Here is a 17,618-nt window from a genome sequence, read left to right as displayed (position 1 = left end):
AGGGCCTTCTTGTCTCTTCCCCTCTTCACAGGAGCCAATCACAGCTTCCAAATTGCCCAGTACTGCCCAAGGGGCAGTGTTTGTGGGAACCACTTCTAACCTCCTGGAGAGGTGAATACTCATCAAAAGGGTTCACAGATTCCTGGCTGACTGAGGTGTGAATTCTCATTTCCTGGCTGATTGAGTTGAAAGGGTGGAGAGCTCCTCCACCTAGTGCTAAGTAGGGTGTTCAAGCTTGTGTTGATTCAGTTCAAAAGTAGACAAAGGAGAGTTGATCCTGTCTTCACCATCTGGTGAAGTACTAAGTAGGGGTACTTAGGTTAACACCAAAGTGTTAACTTCAACTAGGCAAAGAGAATAAAGGATTCCCTTTTCACAAGTGTAAACTTAGAATAGACAAAGAGAACCAAGAATTTCCTTTCACACAAAGGAAAGAAGATATATTTTTTTTGAAAGGCTGTAATACTTGAGAAACTGAAAACATCTAAAGTTATTGAAGGCCTATCCCCCTCATTAAAAACAAAGGTACTGTCAGTGTATAACTGTTTACCATAATGAAAAAAACTATAAACATTCAAAAAATTCATCCTTATAAATTAATTTCTGTGAAATTAAATGGTTGGTTCTTTTCCAAGAGAAAATACTAGCACAGATACAAGATGACTCTGGTACAAAGTTTCATCTTTTCCTAACTAAATGATAAGAAATGTTATAGATTTATTAGTAAAATTTTTCTTCTTAGCTTTGTTTGTTTCTTATTCCATTAGTTCTTTTTTTTTTAACCTTTACCTTCAATCTTAGAATCAATACTGTGTATTGATTCTTGCCCAGGGTCATACAGCTAGGAAATATCTGAGGTCAGATTTGAACCCAAACTTATTCTCTCCCAATAGTTATCAGTCTTCTAATGAATTTATTCTTCAAGTTTATTCTTTCAATTATTAGGGTGTCATTTACTGAATAACACTGATACCTTGAAGTGATCTGGAAAATTGCTAGTCGTTGCTAAGATTTATCAGTTTCAGTATTAAAATAATTTTAATATTGTTCAACACAGCTGGATAATAGAAAAAAATCTTATATCTCATGGTTTTTACACTTGTGATAATTAAAATGTTTGGGAGCAAGGGAAATATATATATCAATTATGACTACTGAAATATGTTTTCTACTGTGTCTTGGTTTTATATAAATATAAGATGGTCGCCAGGGAATATATTCCCAATTTATGAATATGCCCAAGCCAACTGGGTTTTATAGAGAAATTTAATTTATAATACACTGATTAATCAATAGAAAAAGAGAGAAAGGAAGAAAGGAATAAGAATGAATAAATCAGTCAGTTGGTTTTATCACTCACCCAAGATCTCTCTAGGTAAGGCTTCTCATGCCAACCTCAGGCTCCACCTTCAAGAGAGCCTCCTTTCAAGAAATGTTTCCAGAGAATTCTCCTCCTTCAGAGCCAGCCTTCTCTCCTGGTCCTCTCACAGAGCAACATCCCCAGTCCTCCTTCAGAGCCACCTCTCTCAGAGCAAAACCTCCCGATGTCTCCCCTGTGCCAATGGTGGCTCTAGTTTAACCCAGGACTGCCCAGAGGTCTGTGGCTTTGCACATGTCTGTTGAAGGTCATATTCTCAAATAATTAAATCTTGATCTTTGCTGCAGCCCTTCCTAAATCCTGTTACTCTAAGTAGGGTGGAGATTGTATTTTCCAAGACCTGGTTCTGTCATTCCAAGTATCTCGATTGTATCAATTCTAAAATCAATCATGACTCATTAAAGAACTTCCTGTTCTATGCTTAAGCATAGGTCAAAACCCTTTCCATTGTTTAGCAAAAGGTTTCTGTCCTAAAGTAGTCTTAAGTAGGGAGGAGAAGGATTCTCCCATGCCAAGGGGTTTCACATTCCAATAGAGTTCTTACTATCAGTAGGAAATTTTTTCCACTATGAAATTTCCCAATGGTGAAATTTCCAACATTCATAAGTCTAAGAAATTTTAAGGTTACAACTATGACCTATAGTAGTAGTAGTAGTCTCTCGGTAACCGAGGATGACGATTGTCTTTGTGCGCTTTCATCTGTAATGTAGATGAGTGTGCACAAAGACACTTGTGCGTGAAGAAGATTTAAGTGGAAAAGTTGATGCACAGAGACACTCTCTTGGCATTGGAAGCCTGGGTCCAGTGGCACGAAAAATCGTTAGCTGCTAGCATGCGGCAGTGGCCACATCCCAGGCAACGGCTTCGACAGGCCGGCTAAACCTTGTGAGGGTAGCCATCGGGTCATAGACCCCTGGTGAACTAAGACCTACAGTATTTAAGATAGTATTGGCAATTATATACATTTATAGAAATCCCAAATCAGAGAGATTAGGCTTGGACCATCACCTCACACCCTACACCAAGATAAACTCAGAATGGGCGAACGACTTGAACATAAAGAAGGAAACTAAGTAAATTAGGGGAACACAGAATAGTATACATGTCAGATCTTTGGGAAGGGAAAGATTTTAAAACCAAGCAAATCTTAGAAAGAGCCACAAAATGAAAAATAAATAATTTTGACTACATCAAATTAAAATTATTTTAGGAAGTAACAAATTGGGAAACAATCTTCCTAACAAAAACCTCTAACAAAGGTCTAATTACTCAAATTTATAAAGAGCTAAATCAATTGTACAAAAAAATCAAGCCATTGTCCAATTGATAAATGGGCAAGGGACATGAATAGGCAATTTTCAGTTAATGAAATCAAAACTATTAATAAGCACATGAAAAAGTGCTCTAAATCTCTTAAAATCAGAGAGATGCAAATCAAAACCACTCTGAGGTATCACCTCACACACCCAGCAGATTGGCTAACATGACAGCTATGGAAAGTAATGAATGCTGGAGGGGATGTGGTAAAGTAGGGACATTAATTCATTGCTGGTGTTGTGAATTGATCCAACCATTCTGAAGGGCAATTTGGAACTATGCCCAAAGGGTGATAAAAGACTGTCTGCCCTTTGATCCAGCCATAGCATTGCTGGGTTTGTACCCCAAAGAGATAATAAGGAAAAAGTCTTGTACAAGAATATTCATAGCTGCGCTCTTCGTGGTGGTCAAAAATTGGAAAATGAGGAGATGCCCTTCAATTGGGGAATGGCTGAGCAAATTGTGGTATATGTTGGTGATGGAATACTATTGTGCTCAAAAGAATAATAAAGTGGAGGAGTTCCATGGAGACTGGAACAACCTCCAGGATGTGATGCAGAGTGAGAGGAGCAAAACCAGGAGAACGTTATACACAGAGACTGATACACTGTGGTACAATCGAATGTAATGGACTTCTCCATTAGTGGCAATGCATTGATCCTGAACAACTCAGAGGGTTACAAGAGAAAAAACACTATCCACATCTAGATAAAAAACAGTGGGAGTAAAAACACTAAAGAAAAACAACTGCTTAATGACATGGGTTGGAGGGAATATGATTGGGGATATAGACTCTAAATTAACATCCTAGTGGAAATACCAATAACATGAAAATGGCTTCTGAAGAAGGACACATGCAATACCCAGTGAAACTGCACATCAGCTATGGGAGGGGTGGAGGGAGGAGAGGGAGAAATAGAAAATGATTCTTGTAACCAAGGAATAATGTTTGAAATTGACCAAATAAAAAAAATATTTTTTAAAAACAATGTTTAATTTTAAAAAATCCCAAATCATTATTTTTTAAATTTTAATTTTTTATCATGAATTTATCCAATATAAATAAAAACAATTTCCATATACAATGAATAATAGGAAAAGAGAATTCTGTACGAAAACATGAATGTCTACCATATACAGCTTTTGCTTTAAAATAGATAATAAATTTAATAGTAATTCTTAAGACTGTCTTGCTTGTCTCTGTCTCTTTCCGAGATTCCTTCTGCTGTCTTCTATGTATTTTCTAATTGCTTCATTGACCATCTCTCTTTTCTTTTTTCCTGGCATGAAACTTTTCCACTCCCCCCAAAAAAACCTTTGTCTCCTATAACAAATAAGTATCATCAAACAGGAGAATCGGATCCACACAGTAGTCATGTCAGAAATCTTTGCCTCATTCTGTACCTCCAGTACATCACCTCTGTCAGGAGGCAGGAAGCATGTTTCATCACATGTTTTCAAAAGCCATGCTTAAACCATTCCTCCTTATAAGGAAAATGAAAGAATAAATATGACTTATAATTATGCTATTGTCATAAAGCCTAAAGTCACAGTATCTTAAAGCTACAGAAAGAAAATGAGGTAATGTAGCCTTTTCATTTTTGAAACTTGGACACAAAGTTAGTATGTGAAAAGAGGATGAGTGTGTGACAAAGAGATTGCTTGCAAGATACAGATACTGCAAAAAGAAAAATAAATAATTATAAACTTGGAAGAAGGCAAAATTTCAACTTTAAATATAATACAAAGCTCAAGATTGAGGACAAGAAATTTTTAAAAACTTAAGTTTTTTAAAACTTAAAAATTTTAAACAAAGGGAATCAGTAGGGGTCACTTGGTTGGTTGTTGTCCTTCGTACAAAAAGGGGACCAAAAAGACATCACTGTGTAGGTGTTCGTGTACAGAGTGTCCAATTGTGGTTGATCTGACCAATCCAAAAGGCTCTACTACAGGGTGGGCATAATAGCTCATATGAACATTTGGGTTGGAAGAATTGCTCAGGAATCCATAGAAAGCAAGTGAATATGAAGCAACATGAAAATGGTAAAAAAAAGTCCCTGTAGGAACAAAATGAGGTGTTGGCAGGAAGAAAAAGTAGAAGTTCATTAAAGAAATGATGCATTCCTGTGGGAGGTAGATCAGAATCAATTTCATTACTGATCCAGATGGATGTGCCAGAGCTTAATGAACCTCTGGTAAAATATAATAGGAATATGTTTTTAATACTGCTTATACAATATAATAAAAGTTCTGGTTATAATAATGAATATATTAACATCTTTAATCTGTGTAATAAACTGTTCTCAAACATCTCAAGAAATGTGTTCTGTTTTATAACTGGAAACACTGAATCAAATCAGTTAAGCCACAGGCAAGCCTCCAGGGCCAGGGAAGAGGAAAGCCCACAGGGTTTCTAATGAAGCTAAAAAAAATAAGCAATGGATATAAAATTCTGAGGAGAAATCCGAGACAATCATACTTTTCTAACAAGGATATAAAAACCTTTTCATATTCAGTTGCATCTGTGGGCACATCTTTGCCTTTGTCAAAATGCTATTCTGAGGGTGGTCTTTTCAAGAACTAAAGTATACAATGGTGAGTTTCTTTTACCCTGAGTAATCTTCACTTTAAATACATGCTGGCTTCTTCTCCTTCTCCTTCTCCTTCTCCTTCTCCTTCTCCTTCTCCTTCTCCTTCTCCTTCTCCTTCTCCTTCTCCTCCTTCTCCTTCTCCTTCTCCTCCTTCTCCTCCTTCTCCTTCTCCTTCTCCTTCTCCTTCTCCTTCTCCTTCTTCTTCTTCTTCTTCTTCTCCTCCTCCTCCTCCTCCTTCTCCTCCTCCTCCTCCTCTTCCTTCTCCTTCTCCTTTCCAGATGTTTCACTGTTTCACTCTATATTACATAATCATATCTTCCGCTAGAGTCTGATTTGGATATTTCATTGTAGAATGAAGGTAACCTTGACTTCTTGAACTTGAATTCTGCTTGAAAGGCTTTTAATACAAACCAAACAATGGTCTAAATTTGAAGAAGTGTGACCAGAAGGTAGACTGCTCTAGAAGACAAATTTTTTTTTGTCAGCCACAGCAATTCAATAAACTGTCCACTAAGATATGGAGGGATTGTAATCTATATAAGTGGAGGGAGTACTCACATAATGAAATCACATATCCTCAGATAAAACTAAATTCTTGGAGATTTAATCATTTGGGAAACCTAACGAACCAAAGAGCAAGATGAATGCCTCATGTCAAAAAAAAGTATGGAACATGGTCAGTCTGTAAGAAGTTTTTGATTGAGAGCAATGACATCACTGACAAAACTATCAGCTCCTATGAAATCTCCAGCAATGATATTGGTGCACTTTGTCCCTGGCCCAGGACACTGTTTCCGAACCCATGCATACAGGCATGGGAGGTTAAGAAAAGTCATTTTCTTCAATGATTCTGATGGATGGGCCAAAATATATTGAAAGTTTTCAGTAAGGTTAATCCCTGCAACAAATAATTCATCTGAAACAAGAAGGAAGATATTAGAAAGTTACATATCACCTAAGCCAAGATGTAACTCCTTCCCTTTTGCCTATCCATTTCTCCACCATGTCTTTGGGGTCTTTTCTTTCTATTCAGAATTTAAGAAGAAGCAATCTTGTCTCTTCTTAGTGAATTATGTTAACTCTACAGGGAGGAAAATATCTTTAGGTCCATGGCCCCCAAAAGATAGAGTAAGGTATTTAATTTCATTTAATTTCCAAAGACAAAAACATCATATCACAAACAATCACTATCACAAGAGAAATTAAAGGCCCTTATTGAGTCGATGTGTGTTTTCATGATCAAAGAATAGTATGAAGTTAAGGCAATGTGGTATAGGGCCCTAAAGAACCTTAGATATGAGTTCTAGTTCCATCTCTGCTGCTATCTATGTGACCTTGGTCACATTCCTCAGCCTCTTTGGGTTTCCATTTGTCCCACCTGGAATATGAGGGGATTGAACCTCCAGGTTATCCAGACCTAGTGTAACTCTTGATGAATTGATAGCTAAGTTAGGTGCATGAGAACAAGACATGTAGACCTTAATGTGGTACAGACTAATATGAACCTTGAATTGACTATATCCTCTTGAACTAAAGATACTGCTAATTTTACCATTGTACCAAAGTGGCCAACTCTGATTCAAGTTTCCCTCTCCAAAACATGCCAACATAGCTTGCCATTGATCAGTGCTTTTTCAAGAACTTAAGAATCAAATGACATCAATGTACTCTTGGAGATAGTTTTACAAAAATAAATGCTTTACCTGGACGTCCAGATTCTTTCATTGATTCCAAATAACAGATCAGATCATTTGCTTTCACCTTATTTCCCCACCAATATGAGATTCCAGGCCATAACTCCTCGTGCCTTTGCACAGAAATCTCATCTTCATATGAGACAATAACCCTGTAGCCATGTCTCCATAGTTGATTCATTGTCAACATTTCCTAAGAGGCATTCAGAATTGGGAAAGGTTACTGATAGCTAATAGACATAGGTTTGAATGAGTTGTGTGTCCATCTCAAAAAACATTTTAACTCTATTCCTGGTGCCAAAACTACTTCTCCCATGTTAATAATGTTTACATGGATGTTTTTCTTTTTTAAAATTAAACTAGTTCATATTTAGATGAGAAATCATTTCTCCTCAAAAAAAAAGAGCATCCTTAGTAATAAGATTTGTTTTGATTATAGGACTACATAATCCAAATACCAGTGTCTTCCCAATAAAGTCATATCCTCACAACACCAACCATTCCATTTCTGTCATTTACTTCAATTAACTCTGTACTAGAATTTTATAACTAAAGTGACTAACAAAAACAATATTATTGTAATAGTAGCCTGAGTTTCATAATGGGTTAATATCCAGGCATTTTCTCTAGAAATGAAGTATTTGGGCATCAGACAATCTCAAGATTTGGAAGAGAATTCAGAGGTCATCTAGTCTAAGCCATTCCTAAACAGGAATCCCCTCTTCATTCCCAGCATGGTATCATCTAGCCTTTACTTGAAGATGAAGGGAAATCAATACCTCCCAAGATGGTCCAATCCAATTCTGGATAACTCTAGTTATTAGTTTTCCTTATATTTTATATATATATGGCATATATATATATATATGCCATATATATATATATATATATATATATATATATATATATATATATATATATATATATATGCCTTTGAGAAGCTTTCATCCAGTGCTCCCAGTTCTTCCTCCACAGGTTCAAGATCAATGCCAAGAACATAAATATAGCTTACCCTTTTGTTTTTACAACTAGAATTATTCAGATGAAATGGAAAGAACACTGAATTTATAACCCTTAGACTTAAGTTTGAATGTTGGTCATGATACTCCTGTGTTCTTACATGTTATGTGTTCTTAGACATATTGGTGAAGTAAGGATACTGGCACCTGTCCTACCCACCTGATGGAGTTTTTGTGGCAGGCAAATGAGATAATTTACTCAAGGTATGTTGTTAATTGTAAAGGAGAAGAGAAGGAGGGAGGGAAGAAGAAAGATAGGAAAGAAGAGAAAGGGGGGAAATGAAGAAAAGGAGGAAGGGAGGGGGTAAATAAAAAGAGGAAGAGAACACTAGTTTTCACACTACATATAGGTGAAGAAAAACCATGATTAATAAAAATGTATGTTCTTATATCAAAAGAATTCACTAAAACTTCCTGTTCTTAGAAAGCATAAAGAGGGGTTTTGTTTTGTTTTGTGGGGGTATGTAGGAGAATTTATACAAGAGATGGGAATGATGTGCCATCCTTCATCACACTGTATCTAATAACTATGATCCTATAACCCCATTCACTTGAGAAAAACTCGAGCATGAAATGAAGAAAAAACCCTGATCCCAAGGAACTAGATATATACAGGATTGGCCCATAACTCCTATGAGAAAGCCTGCAACCATCTCTGACACTGAGATTACTCCTGAGCTATAATGATAAATCCTAGGCCCTGGATGGGAAAAGGTCTCCTCATATATGTAGGAAATTTTTGGTAGTCCTCAAAAAAGCAATCAGAGCAAGCTATTAGCTAAAGAAATTCGTGAAGAAAATTGACAAGAGTGGACAGTGGGCTTACATTCTTGGAGTTTATTAAGCATATGCTGTCTAAAGATACTTGGATAGAACTTGCATAAAAATTACTATAAAATGTGATAGGAAAATAATTTCACATTCAATGAGTTCTCTGGGGTATGTCTTAACCTCCTCAAATCCTGCTTTTAGGTTTATGGGCCACATCCATCTAGAGTACTCTGTTTAATTGTGTGCTCTGTTGATATAGACTCATAGGATTTAGAACTGAGATGGACTTGGGAGATCACCCAATACAACCATCTCATTTTACAGATGAAGAAACTAGCCTACCCTAGAGAGGTGGACTGACTTTTTTAAGGCCACAAAGGTAGTATTCCAAACACATGGCACATTTTTTCTTAGAATCCCTTGTTCTCTTCAAATTTCTGTGCAAGTAATAGCATCTAAAAGTCTCCTGATTTCTGCAAATACTATCTCCAATATCCCTCAAAAAAAATTTACCTTGAATTTCTTTTGTAGATACTTATTTATATGCAGTCTTCTACATGAAATTCTTTTGTTGGATGGCACAACCCCATCACCTACTCAATTGCCCTGCCACCAGTGAATCACTAGGGCTGGTGTGTCCTTGGCATTACAGTATATCCTTGGAACAGTTATGAAGCAAGGGGAGATCCAGCTAATCTAAACATCCTGCCACATCAGCTAAAACCAAGGGGAACTTGTTTAACACTTCAAGGATCCCAGGATTAGTGTGTATATCAACAAAATACAGCAGTATCTTGTGAAACCAGTGATACAGTGAATAGAGCCCTGGGCCTACAGTCAGGAAAACCTATGTTCAAATCTAGCCTCAGACTCTTATTATCAGTATGAATAAGGGCAAGTCACTTATCTCTTTGCCTCAGTTTCCTTAACTATAAATTGGGGGAAATAATAGCAACTCCCTCACAAGGTTATTAGGATCAAATGAGATCATCTTTGTTCAAAGTGCTTAGTACAATTCCTGGCAGGTAATAGGCACTACATAAATGCTTTTCTGTTATTTGTAACTAAACTTATTTAAATACTCCCAAGTTTCCATTATTTCACAAGTATGGGCACTCTCTCCACCAAGACAAGCCCCTACCCCTCCTTTCCTTATTCTATGCCTTCAAGCCCTACAATATGGGCTTCATGAGTTGCTGTGGCCAAAAATAATAATAATTTAAAAAATATACATATGTATACATAAATGACCTTATGGCAACCATTCTAGTAGCAAATTTTTCTGCCCTTAGTTTGGCTGGTCCACCAATGCCAGATACAGACATACTGAAGTATACCACCAGGCCTAACATTGAATCCTCTCTCTTTACCAGGACCTGTCAGAACTTACATTCTATTACCAAAGTCTTTGTGAACCCAGGGTCCTTTCCAAAACATTATAAGGCAATAGAAGGGGGAAGCTCAGGGAATACAGAGCCAGGTCTGGAGATGGGAGGTCCCAGGTCCAAATGTAGCCTAGTAGTCCAAAGGGAGCCCAATGTAGTCCTAGCTGTGTGGACCTAGGCAAGTCACTTAACCTCAGCTGCCTAGTTCTTACTGCTCTTCTGTCTTGGAACCAATACACAAGATTGGTTGTAAGTTGTAAGGTAAAAGTTAAAAAAAAAAAGAAGGCAACAGAGCAGGACTTCAGTAGATGATTGTTCAACTATTTACTGTAAGTATCTTGGGGTAGCTAGGTGGTTCAGTGGATTGAGAGCTAGGCCTAAAGACAAGAGGTAGTGGGTTCAAATCTGACCTCAGACACTTCCTAGATAGGTGACTGGGCAGATCACTTGCCTATCCCTTACAGATCTTCTGCCTTGGAACTCATACTTAGTATCAATTCAAAGACAGAAGGTAAGGGTTTTCAACAGCAACTCCAAAAAAATTGTCAGATATTGAGTTCTTTTGCTGGATTGCTTTAAGTTCTAAAAAGTTCTATTTTTAGTCACTTGGGATTGATGGCACATTCATACATATTTAATAATAGATAAAATGAATAAAATTGGAATTCCTAAACAAATATGAGAGACGGTGAAAAGAGCACTGGACTTAGAGTCATAAGACTTGGATCCAAATCCAGTTCTCCCACTTTACTCATATGAACTTGAACAAAACATTTATATTCTTTGGGCTTTAGTATTTTCCATCTGTAATATGAGGGTCTTGGACTAATAAACTCTAAAATTCCCTTCCATCTCTAATTATATGTTCCATATATTTTAAATTTTCAATTAAATGTGTAGGTTAGTAAAATCATAGATCTAGCACTGAGAGAGACCTCAGAAGCCATCTAGTTCAATTCTCTCATTTTACAGATGATGAAACTAAGGTTCAGGAGGGTTAAATCCAAGATCATTTGGGAAGTGAGTGTCAGAGGTGGGATTTGAATATAGGACCTCTGAGTCAGAGATAATACAAATCGTATTGCTTCATCAAATTCTTTTGAGTTTTTACTTAGCTCAACAAGCTTCTCAAAAAGCAAAGAAACTTAATGTTTGCAGATTCTACAAGCATATTTACCAAAAGAAAAAAAGAAGGGAAGAAAGCATTTATTAAGCATCTATTATATGCCTGACTCTATGCTAAATACACAGGAATCACCTGAGGATTTAATTCTGGACACTATCCATTTTCAGAACTAGATACCCCTTTCTTGGAGTCCTACTTAGTTATGATGAGAAAATGCTGTCAATTTTCAGCATGGATTTCTTTTTTTTTTTAAACCCTTATTTTCAGCCTTAGAATCAATAACTTTTCCTTATAACAGTTCCAAGACAGAAGAGTGGTAAGGACTAGGCAATGAGGGTTAAGTGACTTGCCCAGGGTCGCTCAGCTGGGAAGTGTCTGAGGCCAGATTTGAACCTAGGAGCTCCCATCTCTTGGCCTGACTCTCAATTCACTGAGCTGCACCCATGAATTTCTTTAACTAATAGTTTGTTCTGATCTTTTTTTAAAGGGCTCTCAAAATCTTCCTGCATAAACAAAGAGTTTAGTCTTGCCCATCCAGACAGAGGTTGGTGTGTATTGATCGCTATAGTTCAGGAGTCTAACCTCAGTGTCAGAGATAGTTGAAGCCCTTCCTCTAGAAGTAAAGTGACATTCTGACATATCTTCGTCTTTCAGACCTGGGAATCTCTTTCTCTCACATCTGGAGTTTCTCAACCCAGGTTTTCTTACCCAGTCAAGGGGAAAACCAACCAACTAAACTGAAAGGACATGAAATATTTCACTTACACCTCTGGGACACAGCATTTTTCCAAAAATGTTTTTTATGCAGGTGACAAGATACTGATGAAGTTCATCAGTCATTCCTTCAAAATTCCTGCAGGCCAATATCACCACCTCCTTAGGGTGATTCTGTAACCACTCTGAAATGTCTGTTAGTGTATCCTGTGAAGGAAAAAAAAATCAAAAACAAAACACATTTAAAGAGGCTCAAATGGAGCATAATACTGAGAAGACAATATCCCTGTTTTGGGGTGAAACTATTTAATTATATATTTTATATATGTTATCACAATAATAACAAAATTATTAAATAATTTTGAGGCCCCAAACTGTCAAGTTGCTTCCCTTATTATTGAAATTTTATATTTGTTTTTTGGTTCAAACAGTTTCCAGCCTGAGAAGTTACACATAACAAGAAAACACAAAGCCGACTTGGAAAAAAAGTAACTGGCGATTAAATAAAAATGACAGTCTAGCCTTGCCTCTCCGTCAAGGTCAGATCAGTTTGAAAGATTTTGCTTTAACCTTTGAAAGGTCAGTAAATAGAAATTTATCGACTCGTGGCAGTGGAGAATTCCAAAGGCCTATATAGAAAATGTTCTGAGTATATTTCTTTAAAGTGTCCACGTTACAAGTGGCAAGCAATTCACTAATTCACTGAGTTTGGGCAGCAGTCCAAAAGGCATATATAATGATCATTGCAGCCAGGTTTGGAGAAATTAGCCCCTCTTTTCAGTGCATGTAAGAACAGACTTGGAAATTATGCCCTTTCCTGATTGGAGATTGAGAGGGAAACAAGAATCTGATGCCATTTTTATTTCACCCATCCAAATCTTGCCATGAACAGATTTCACTTATGAAGGACAGACAGAAAACATAGCCCTATGGGACAGCTTTCAGACTACATGAGAAGTCTTTTCTATGTGATTTTCTATATAGTGCTTTTCCCCTGCATACATTCTACTAAATCCTTTCTGCTATGCTGAGAAAAGGGAAAGGGGGGAAAAGACTCTATCACCTGGGCTTAGATTATCCCAGATTCCCTAGCTGGTATCTCCAAGAGCATCAGGGTCAGTATTTCTCCACCCAACTCTCAAAGCCACAGAGAAAAACCACAAAGTAGGTGAATTTATTGCTCCTCTCAGAGAACATGTCCCTTCTGTGATCTGTGAGCCTCTCCGCAGCTATTCAGTGGAGGAAATTACATTATCTCCTCTCCCTTCATAAGCTTATTTAGACTCAGAACAAAGAACATGTGTCATAGTTGTTTTCTTTTCATAGACTAGAGAACTCTCTCAGTATAATAAACACTGGCATGTAAAAGTTATTCTGCCTTCTAAATCATTTAACTTCCTTTCAAGGAAAAGCTTGGACACTGGGAAGTATCTGGAACATTATTTTTAAAAATTAATCTGTTACAAATATTTGTTTTCCTGGGAATCAATGCTGATATAAGAACTATGATGGGAGCCAGCTAGGTGGCTCAGTGGATTGAGAGCCAGAAGCAAAGGTGAGAAGTCCTGGATTCAAATATGGCCTCAGATACTTCCTAACTGTGTGACCCTGGGTAAGTCACTTAACCCCCATTGCCTAGCCCTTATCATTTTTCTATCTTGGAACCTATACTTAGTATCTATCCTAAAATAGAAGGTAGGGGTTAAAAAAAAACAAAAACATTTTTTAAAAGAACTATGATGGGTCAAAGGTAAAATGTCTTCATATTTTTACAACAGGATACTTCTGAAAAAAACAAAATGGTTATCTGATGAATCCAAACCTGGGTGAAATTTCCTCAAAATTCAGTTTATAGCAAAAAAAAAATTAATCTTAACTTTTCATCAATTACACTATTAAATTATACATTTTAGGGGGCATCTGGGTAGCTCAGTGGATCGAGAGCCAGGCCTAGAAATGGGAGGTCCTAGGTTCGAATCTGACCTCAGACACTTCCCAGCTGTGTGACCCTGGGCAAGTCACTTAACCCCCATTGCCTAGACCTTACCACGCAATACACAGAACTGACTCCAAGACGGAAGGTAAGGGTTTAAAAAAAAAATTATACACTCTATATTTCAGTACCTCCACTAAAGCTGTCGTATATATGAGGTGTACAAAGTGCAAATTCTTCTCGGAGCCATCAATCATGTGAGCAATCCTTAGATCAAAATACCGGATTCCAGCATCCAGCTGTTCAGTTATATTCATTGCCTATAAGGTAAGAGATCATTACAAATACTTTGGTCCACTGCAAAGAAACCCCAGTTCTTCATATAATCAATTGCATCATGGAGAGTCTGTGAAACAGACAAAACAATTTTTTGTGCCTTCACAGGCATCTTTTGAGACTTAGCATGGTACATGATATTGTAAGACTAGAACACTGCAATAATAATGTAGACTACTGTATAAATAACCTCCACGGGACTGTGATGTCATCTGCGATGCAGATCACTAGCCTTCAGAGGCTCAGATTGCTAAATGCCTTGCCGATGGTCACTGGAAGTAAAGGTCAAGGGTGGTAGGGGATGTCAATAATACTATTTGGTGGTAGGGTAGTAATAATGATACAAAAGAAAAAATCCTTAATGAAACAGTAAAACTGTACACAGAAGAGAGAGGAAGAAAGTTTGTAAGGGGATACAATCATTGCAATTGTTGATATTATTATAAATATAACACAGACTTCAAATAAAACAACATTGTAGAGATTCAAGGTTTCATATGCAATCCTATTTCCTGTTCTTTATATTTTGAGATGTAGATATGTGTTGGTGTTCGTTAAGCTCATAATTTTCCAAATTAAAGCACTCTGGGCAAAATAAAAACAAAAAAAACCACACCACCTAAGCACCCATCGATGTTCCTCTTCATTTGCCTTCCAAAAGGTGCCCCCAAGATGTGGTAGTATACCCAAGAGTTCTTTGGTGACCCTCAGCCCCAGCAGGTGTGAGAAAAATATTTGGATGAAGAGCAAAGACTTAACCAAATGTTATTAAACAAGGAAACATCTGAACCAAAGACTAGCTCTCAATGTCCTACAGCCACAAATGAGTGGAAAAGAAAGATCCAAGTGAGAGACAGAAAGCCTAGATAGAAATAACTAAGACAAAGGACAAAGATCATATTTTACAAAGCAGGGGTGATCTGAGGACCCCCTGTTTTTTTTGGAGTGGGGCACACCCTATAGAGTTGGACATGACTGTGATTAAGGAATCTGAGGAACATTATCTTTAGTGTACTTAAAATTAGAAATCTGTCACTTATGTCAGTTTCTGACATCATCATTCCACTGAAACTGCTCTCTCCAGTTAACAGTGATATTTTAATTGCTGAATCTAAGGGTATTTTCTCAATCCTCATCTTCCATGGGGTGTATGGGGTGCTCAGGGAGAGGTAGTATCTCTGGTATGGAGGGCTTGTCGTGCCCTCCTAGGGCAGCTCTCCAGCCTCTGACCCTCACCTGACACCCAGCTTTCACATGTGGCAGAGGCCACACCCTGGGCAATGGCTTTGACAGGCCTTGTGAGGGTAGCCATTGGGTCATTGTGGACCCCTGGTGAACCAGGGCTTTGCTCACCCAGCATGTGAAAGCTGCTTCGGTGGAACAGGCAGAAGAAACCAATAAGAAGGTTCAACGGCTGAGAGGGCGACGCAGCAAAGCACTGTGGAGTGCTTAGGGCATGTTGGAGCACAAAGGACAACACGGCCATCCAATGCAGCTGAGGAAGTCTCCAGATGTAACGACTTTTCGTGCCACTGGACCCAGGCTTCCAACGCCGAGAGAGGGGGACCGTCTCTGTGCATCGGCTTTTCCACTTAAATCTCCTTCACGCACAAGTATCTTTGTGCAAACGCACAAAGACAATCGTCATTCTCGGTTACCGAGAGACTACTACTACTACTACATCTTTCATGACATCTATGAAGCTTTTGATACCTCCTGAATTCTCTTTCCTCTCCAGGATTCCATGACTCTTCTGGTTCTCCTCCTATGTTGTAACTAGTTCTATCTCCTTTGCTACTAGACTGCTTTCTCTTCTTCCTCTATCCCATCTCACTTGATGATTCGATCAGCTCTTATTGTTTCTTTTTCTTTTTTTTAAACCCTTACCTTCCATCTTAGAATCAATATTGTGTATTGGCTCCAAGGCAGAAGAGTGCTAAGGGCTAGGCAATGGGGGTCAAGTGACTTGCCCAGGTTCACACAGCTGGAAAGTGTCTAAGGCCAGATTTGAACCTAGGACCTCCCGTCTCTAGGCTTGGCTCTCAATCCACCAAGTCACCCAGCTGCCCCCAGCTCTTATTGTTTCAATTATAATCATACAGATGATTCTGAGATCTATACATCTAGCCCTAGTCTCTTTTGAGCTACAGTCCTACATCACTGACTGTCTTTTGGGCATCTTGGACTAGCTGTTTCACAGGCATCTCAAACTCAACATGTCCCCAGCCCTCCCTCTCTGCCAAACTTTCTCATTTCTTTCAAGGACACCCCTATACTCCCAGTCATCCAGGTTTACCACCCAACTGTTATCCCTCTAATCCTCACTCCCATTTACCCCTACATGCCCAATCTATTGTCAAATCTTATTTTTTCTATCCTCACAACTCACATATGGCCCTTCCCCTCCACTTACAGAACCACTATTTTAATGGAGAGATGCTTATTTACCTCTTACCTAAACTTCCGCATTACCACCTTCTGGCTGGTGTCTCTGCATCATTTCTCCTCCCCTCAGCTACCAAAGTGTTTTGGTTTTTTTTCTTCTGACGTGCAGGGGTGACTATGTCACTCTCCTACTCAACAAACTTCGGAGACTCCCTGTGACCTCCAGGATCCACTATAAAAGTCCTGTGGAGCATTTAAAGCTCTTTGCAACCTGGCCCCTTTCTACCTTTCTTGCCTGAAGGGGCATTTTGGTTGTTGGGTGAATTCCATACACAGTTCCTGCTTAGCAGCCCTTCATCACCACATAGTAATTAAATAAGAAACAGGTACACATTCTTAAATGGACACAAATTGTATTAGAGTTGTATAAAAGCAGGTTTGCTGAAGAAAAAGGACTCAGACAGAGAAAGAGGAAAAAACATTTCCTAGAATCAAAGAGAGAAAGAGGTACAGATGCCTAAAACTAGGTACAGAGGAAGTAGCTATCTAGAAGCCTCAGTGGATAAAGCATTGGAGATGGAGTGAGGACGACCTGAATTCAAATCCAACCTCAGATACATACTAGCTGTATGATCCTGGACAAGTCACTTAAGCTGTCTGCCTCAGTTTCCTAATTTGGAAAATGGGTATATAACAGCACCTACCTTCAGGATAAAATGAGATTATATATGTAAGGCAGTTTGCAAACCTTAAATAGAAATATAAATAATTGGGTGAAATTAACATAAATTTGTATGCCTCTTTACTTTCTAAAAGGAAAGTTTTGAAAACCCTTTTCAGTCTCACCCCCACCTTTTGTCTAGGTTGGAATCTTAAGGCCTGCAGCTTCTCTGTTTAAAGAGAAGCCCCTGGTTCCCTGGCATCCTGGATGACGTATGCATCTTGTCCCACATGATTTCTAGCATCTAC

The 17,618-nt window shown here is 38.1% G+C and overlaps 1 protein-coding gene across 1 annotated transcript in view; it reads right to left on the bottom strand.

The window, feature by feature from the left end:
* Positions 1-3,711: 3,711 nt before the first annotated feature.
* PLCXD1 (phosphatidylinositol specific phospholipase C X domain containing 1) overlaps positions 3,712-17,618 on the bottom strand; it is a 37,428-nt gene continuing 23,521 nt past the window's right edge. The window contains exons 4-7 of the mRNA XM_001365413.4: positions 14,120-14,248; positions 12,047-12,202; positions 6,990-7,173; positions 3,712-6,202 (exon numbers count right to left, since the gene is read on the bottom strand). Coding sequence (XP_001365450.1) covers positions 5,964-6,202; positions 6,990-7,173; positions 12,047-12,202; positions 14,120-14,248 — 708 coding nt within the window. The 3' untranslated portion in view covers positions 3,712-5,963. The remainder of the gene's footprint in view (positions 6,203-6,989; positions 7,174-12,046; positions 12,203-14,119; positions 14,249-17,618) is intronic.

The sequence above is a fragment of the Monodelphis domestica genome, chromosome 8 (assembly GCF_027887165.1).
Source record: "Monodelphis domestica isolate mMonDom1 chromosome 8, mMonDom1.pri, whole genome shotgun sequence".
Lineage (NCBI taxonomy): Eukaryota > Metazoa > Chordata > Mammalia > Didelphimorphia > Didelphidae > Monodelphis > Monodelphis domestica.
The sequence above is the reverse complement of the archived record's forward strand: the minus strand, read 5'-3'. Positions and strand labels throughout refer to the sequence as shown.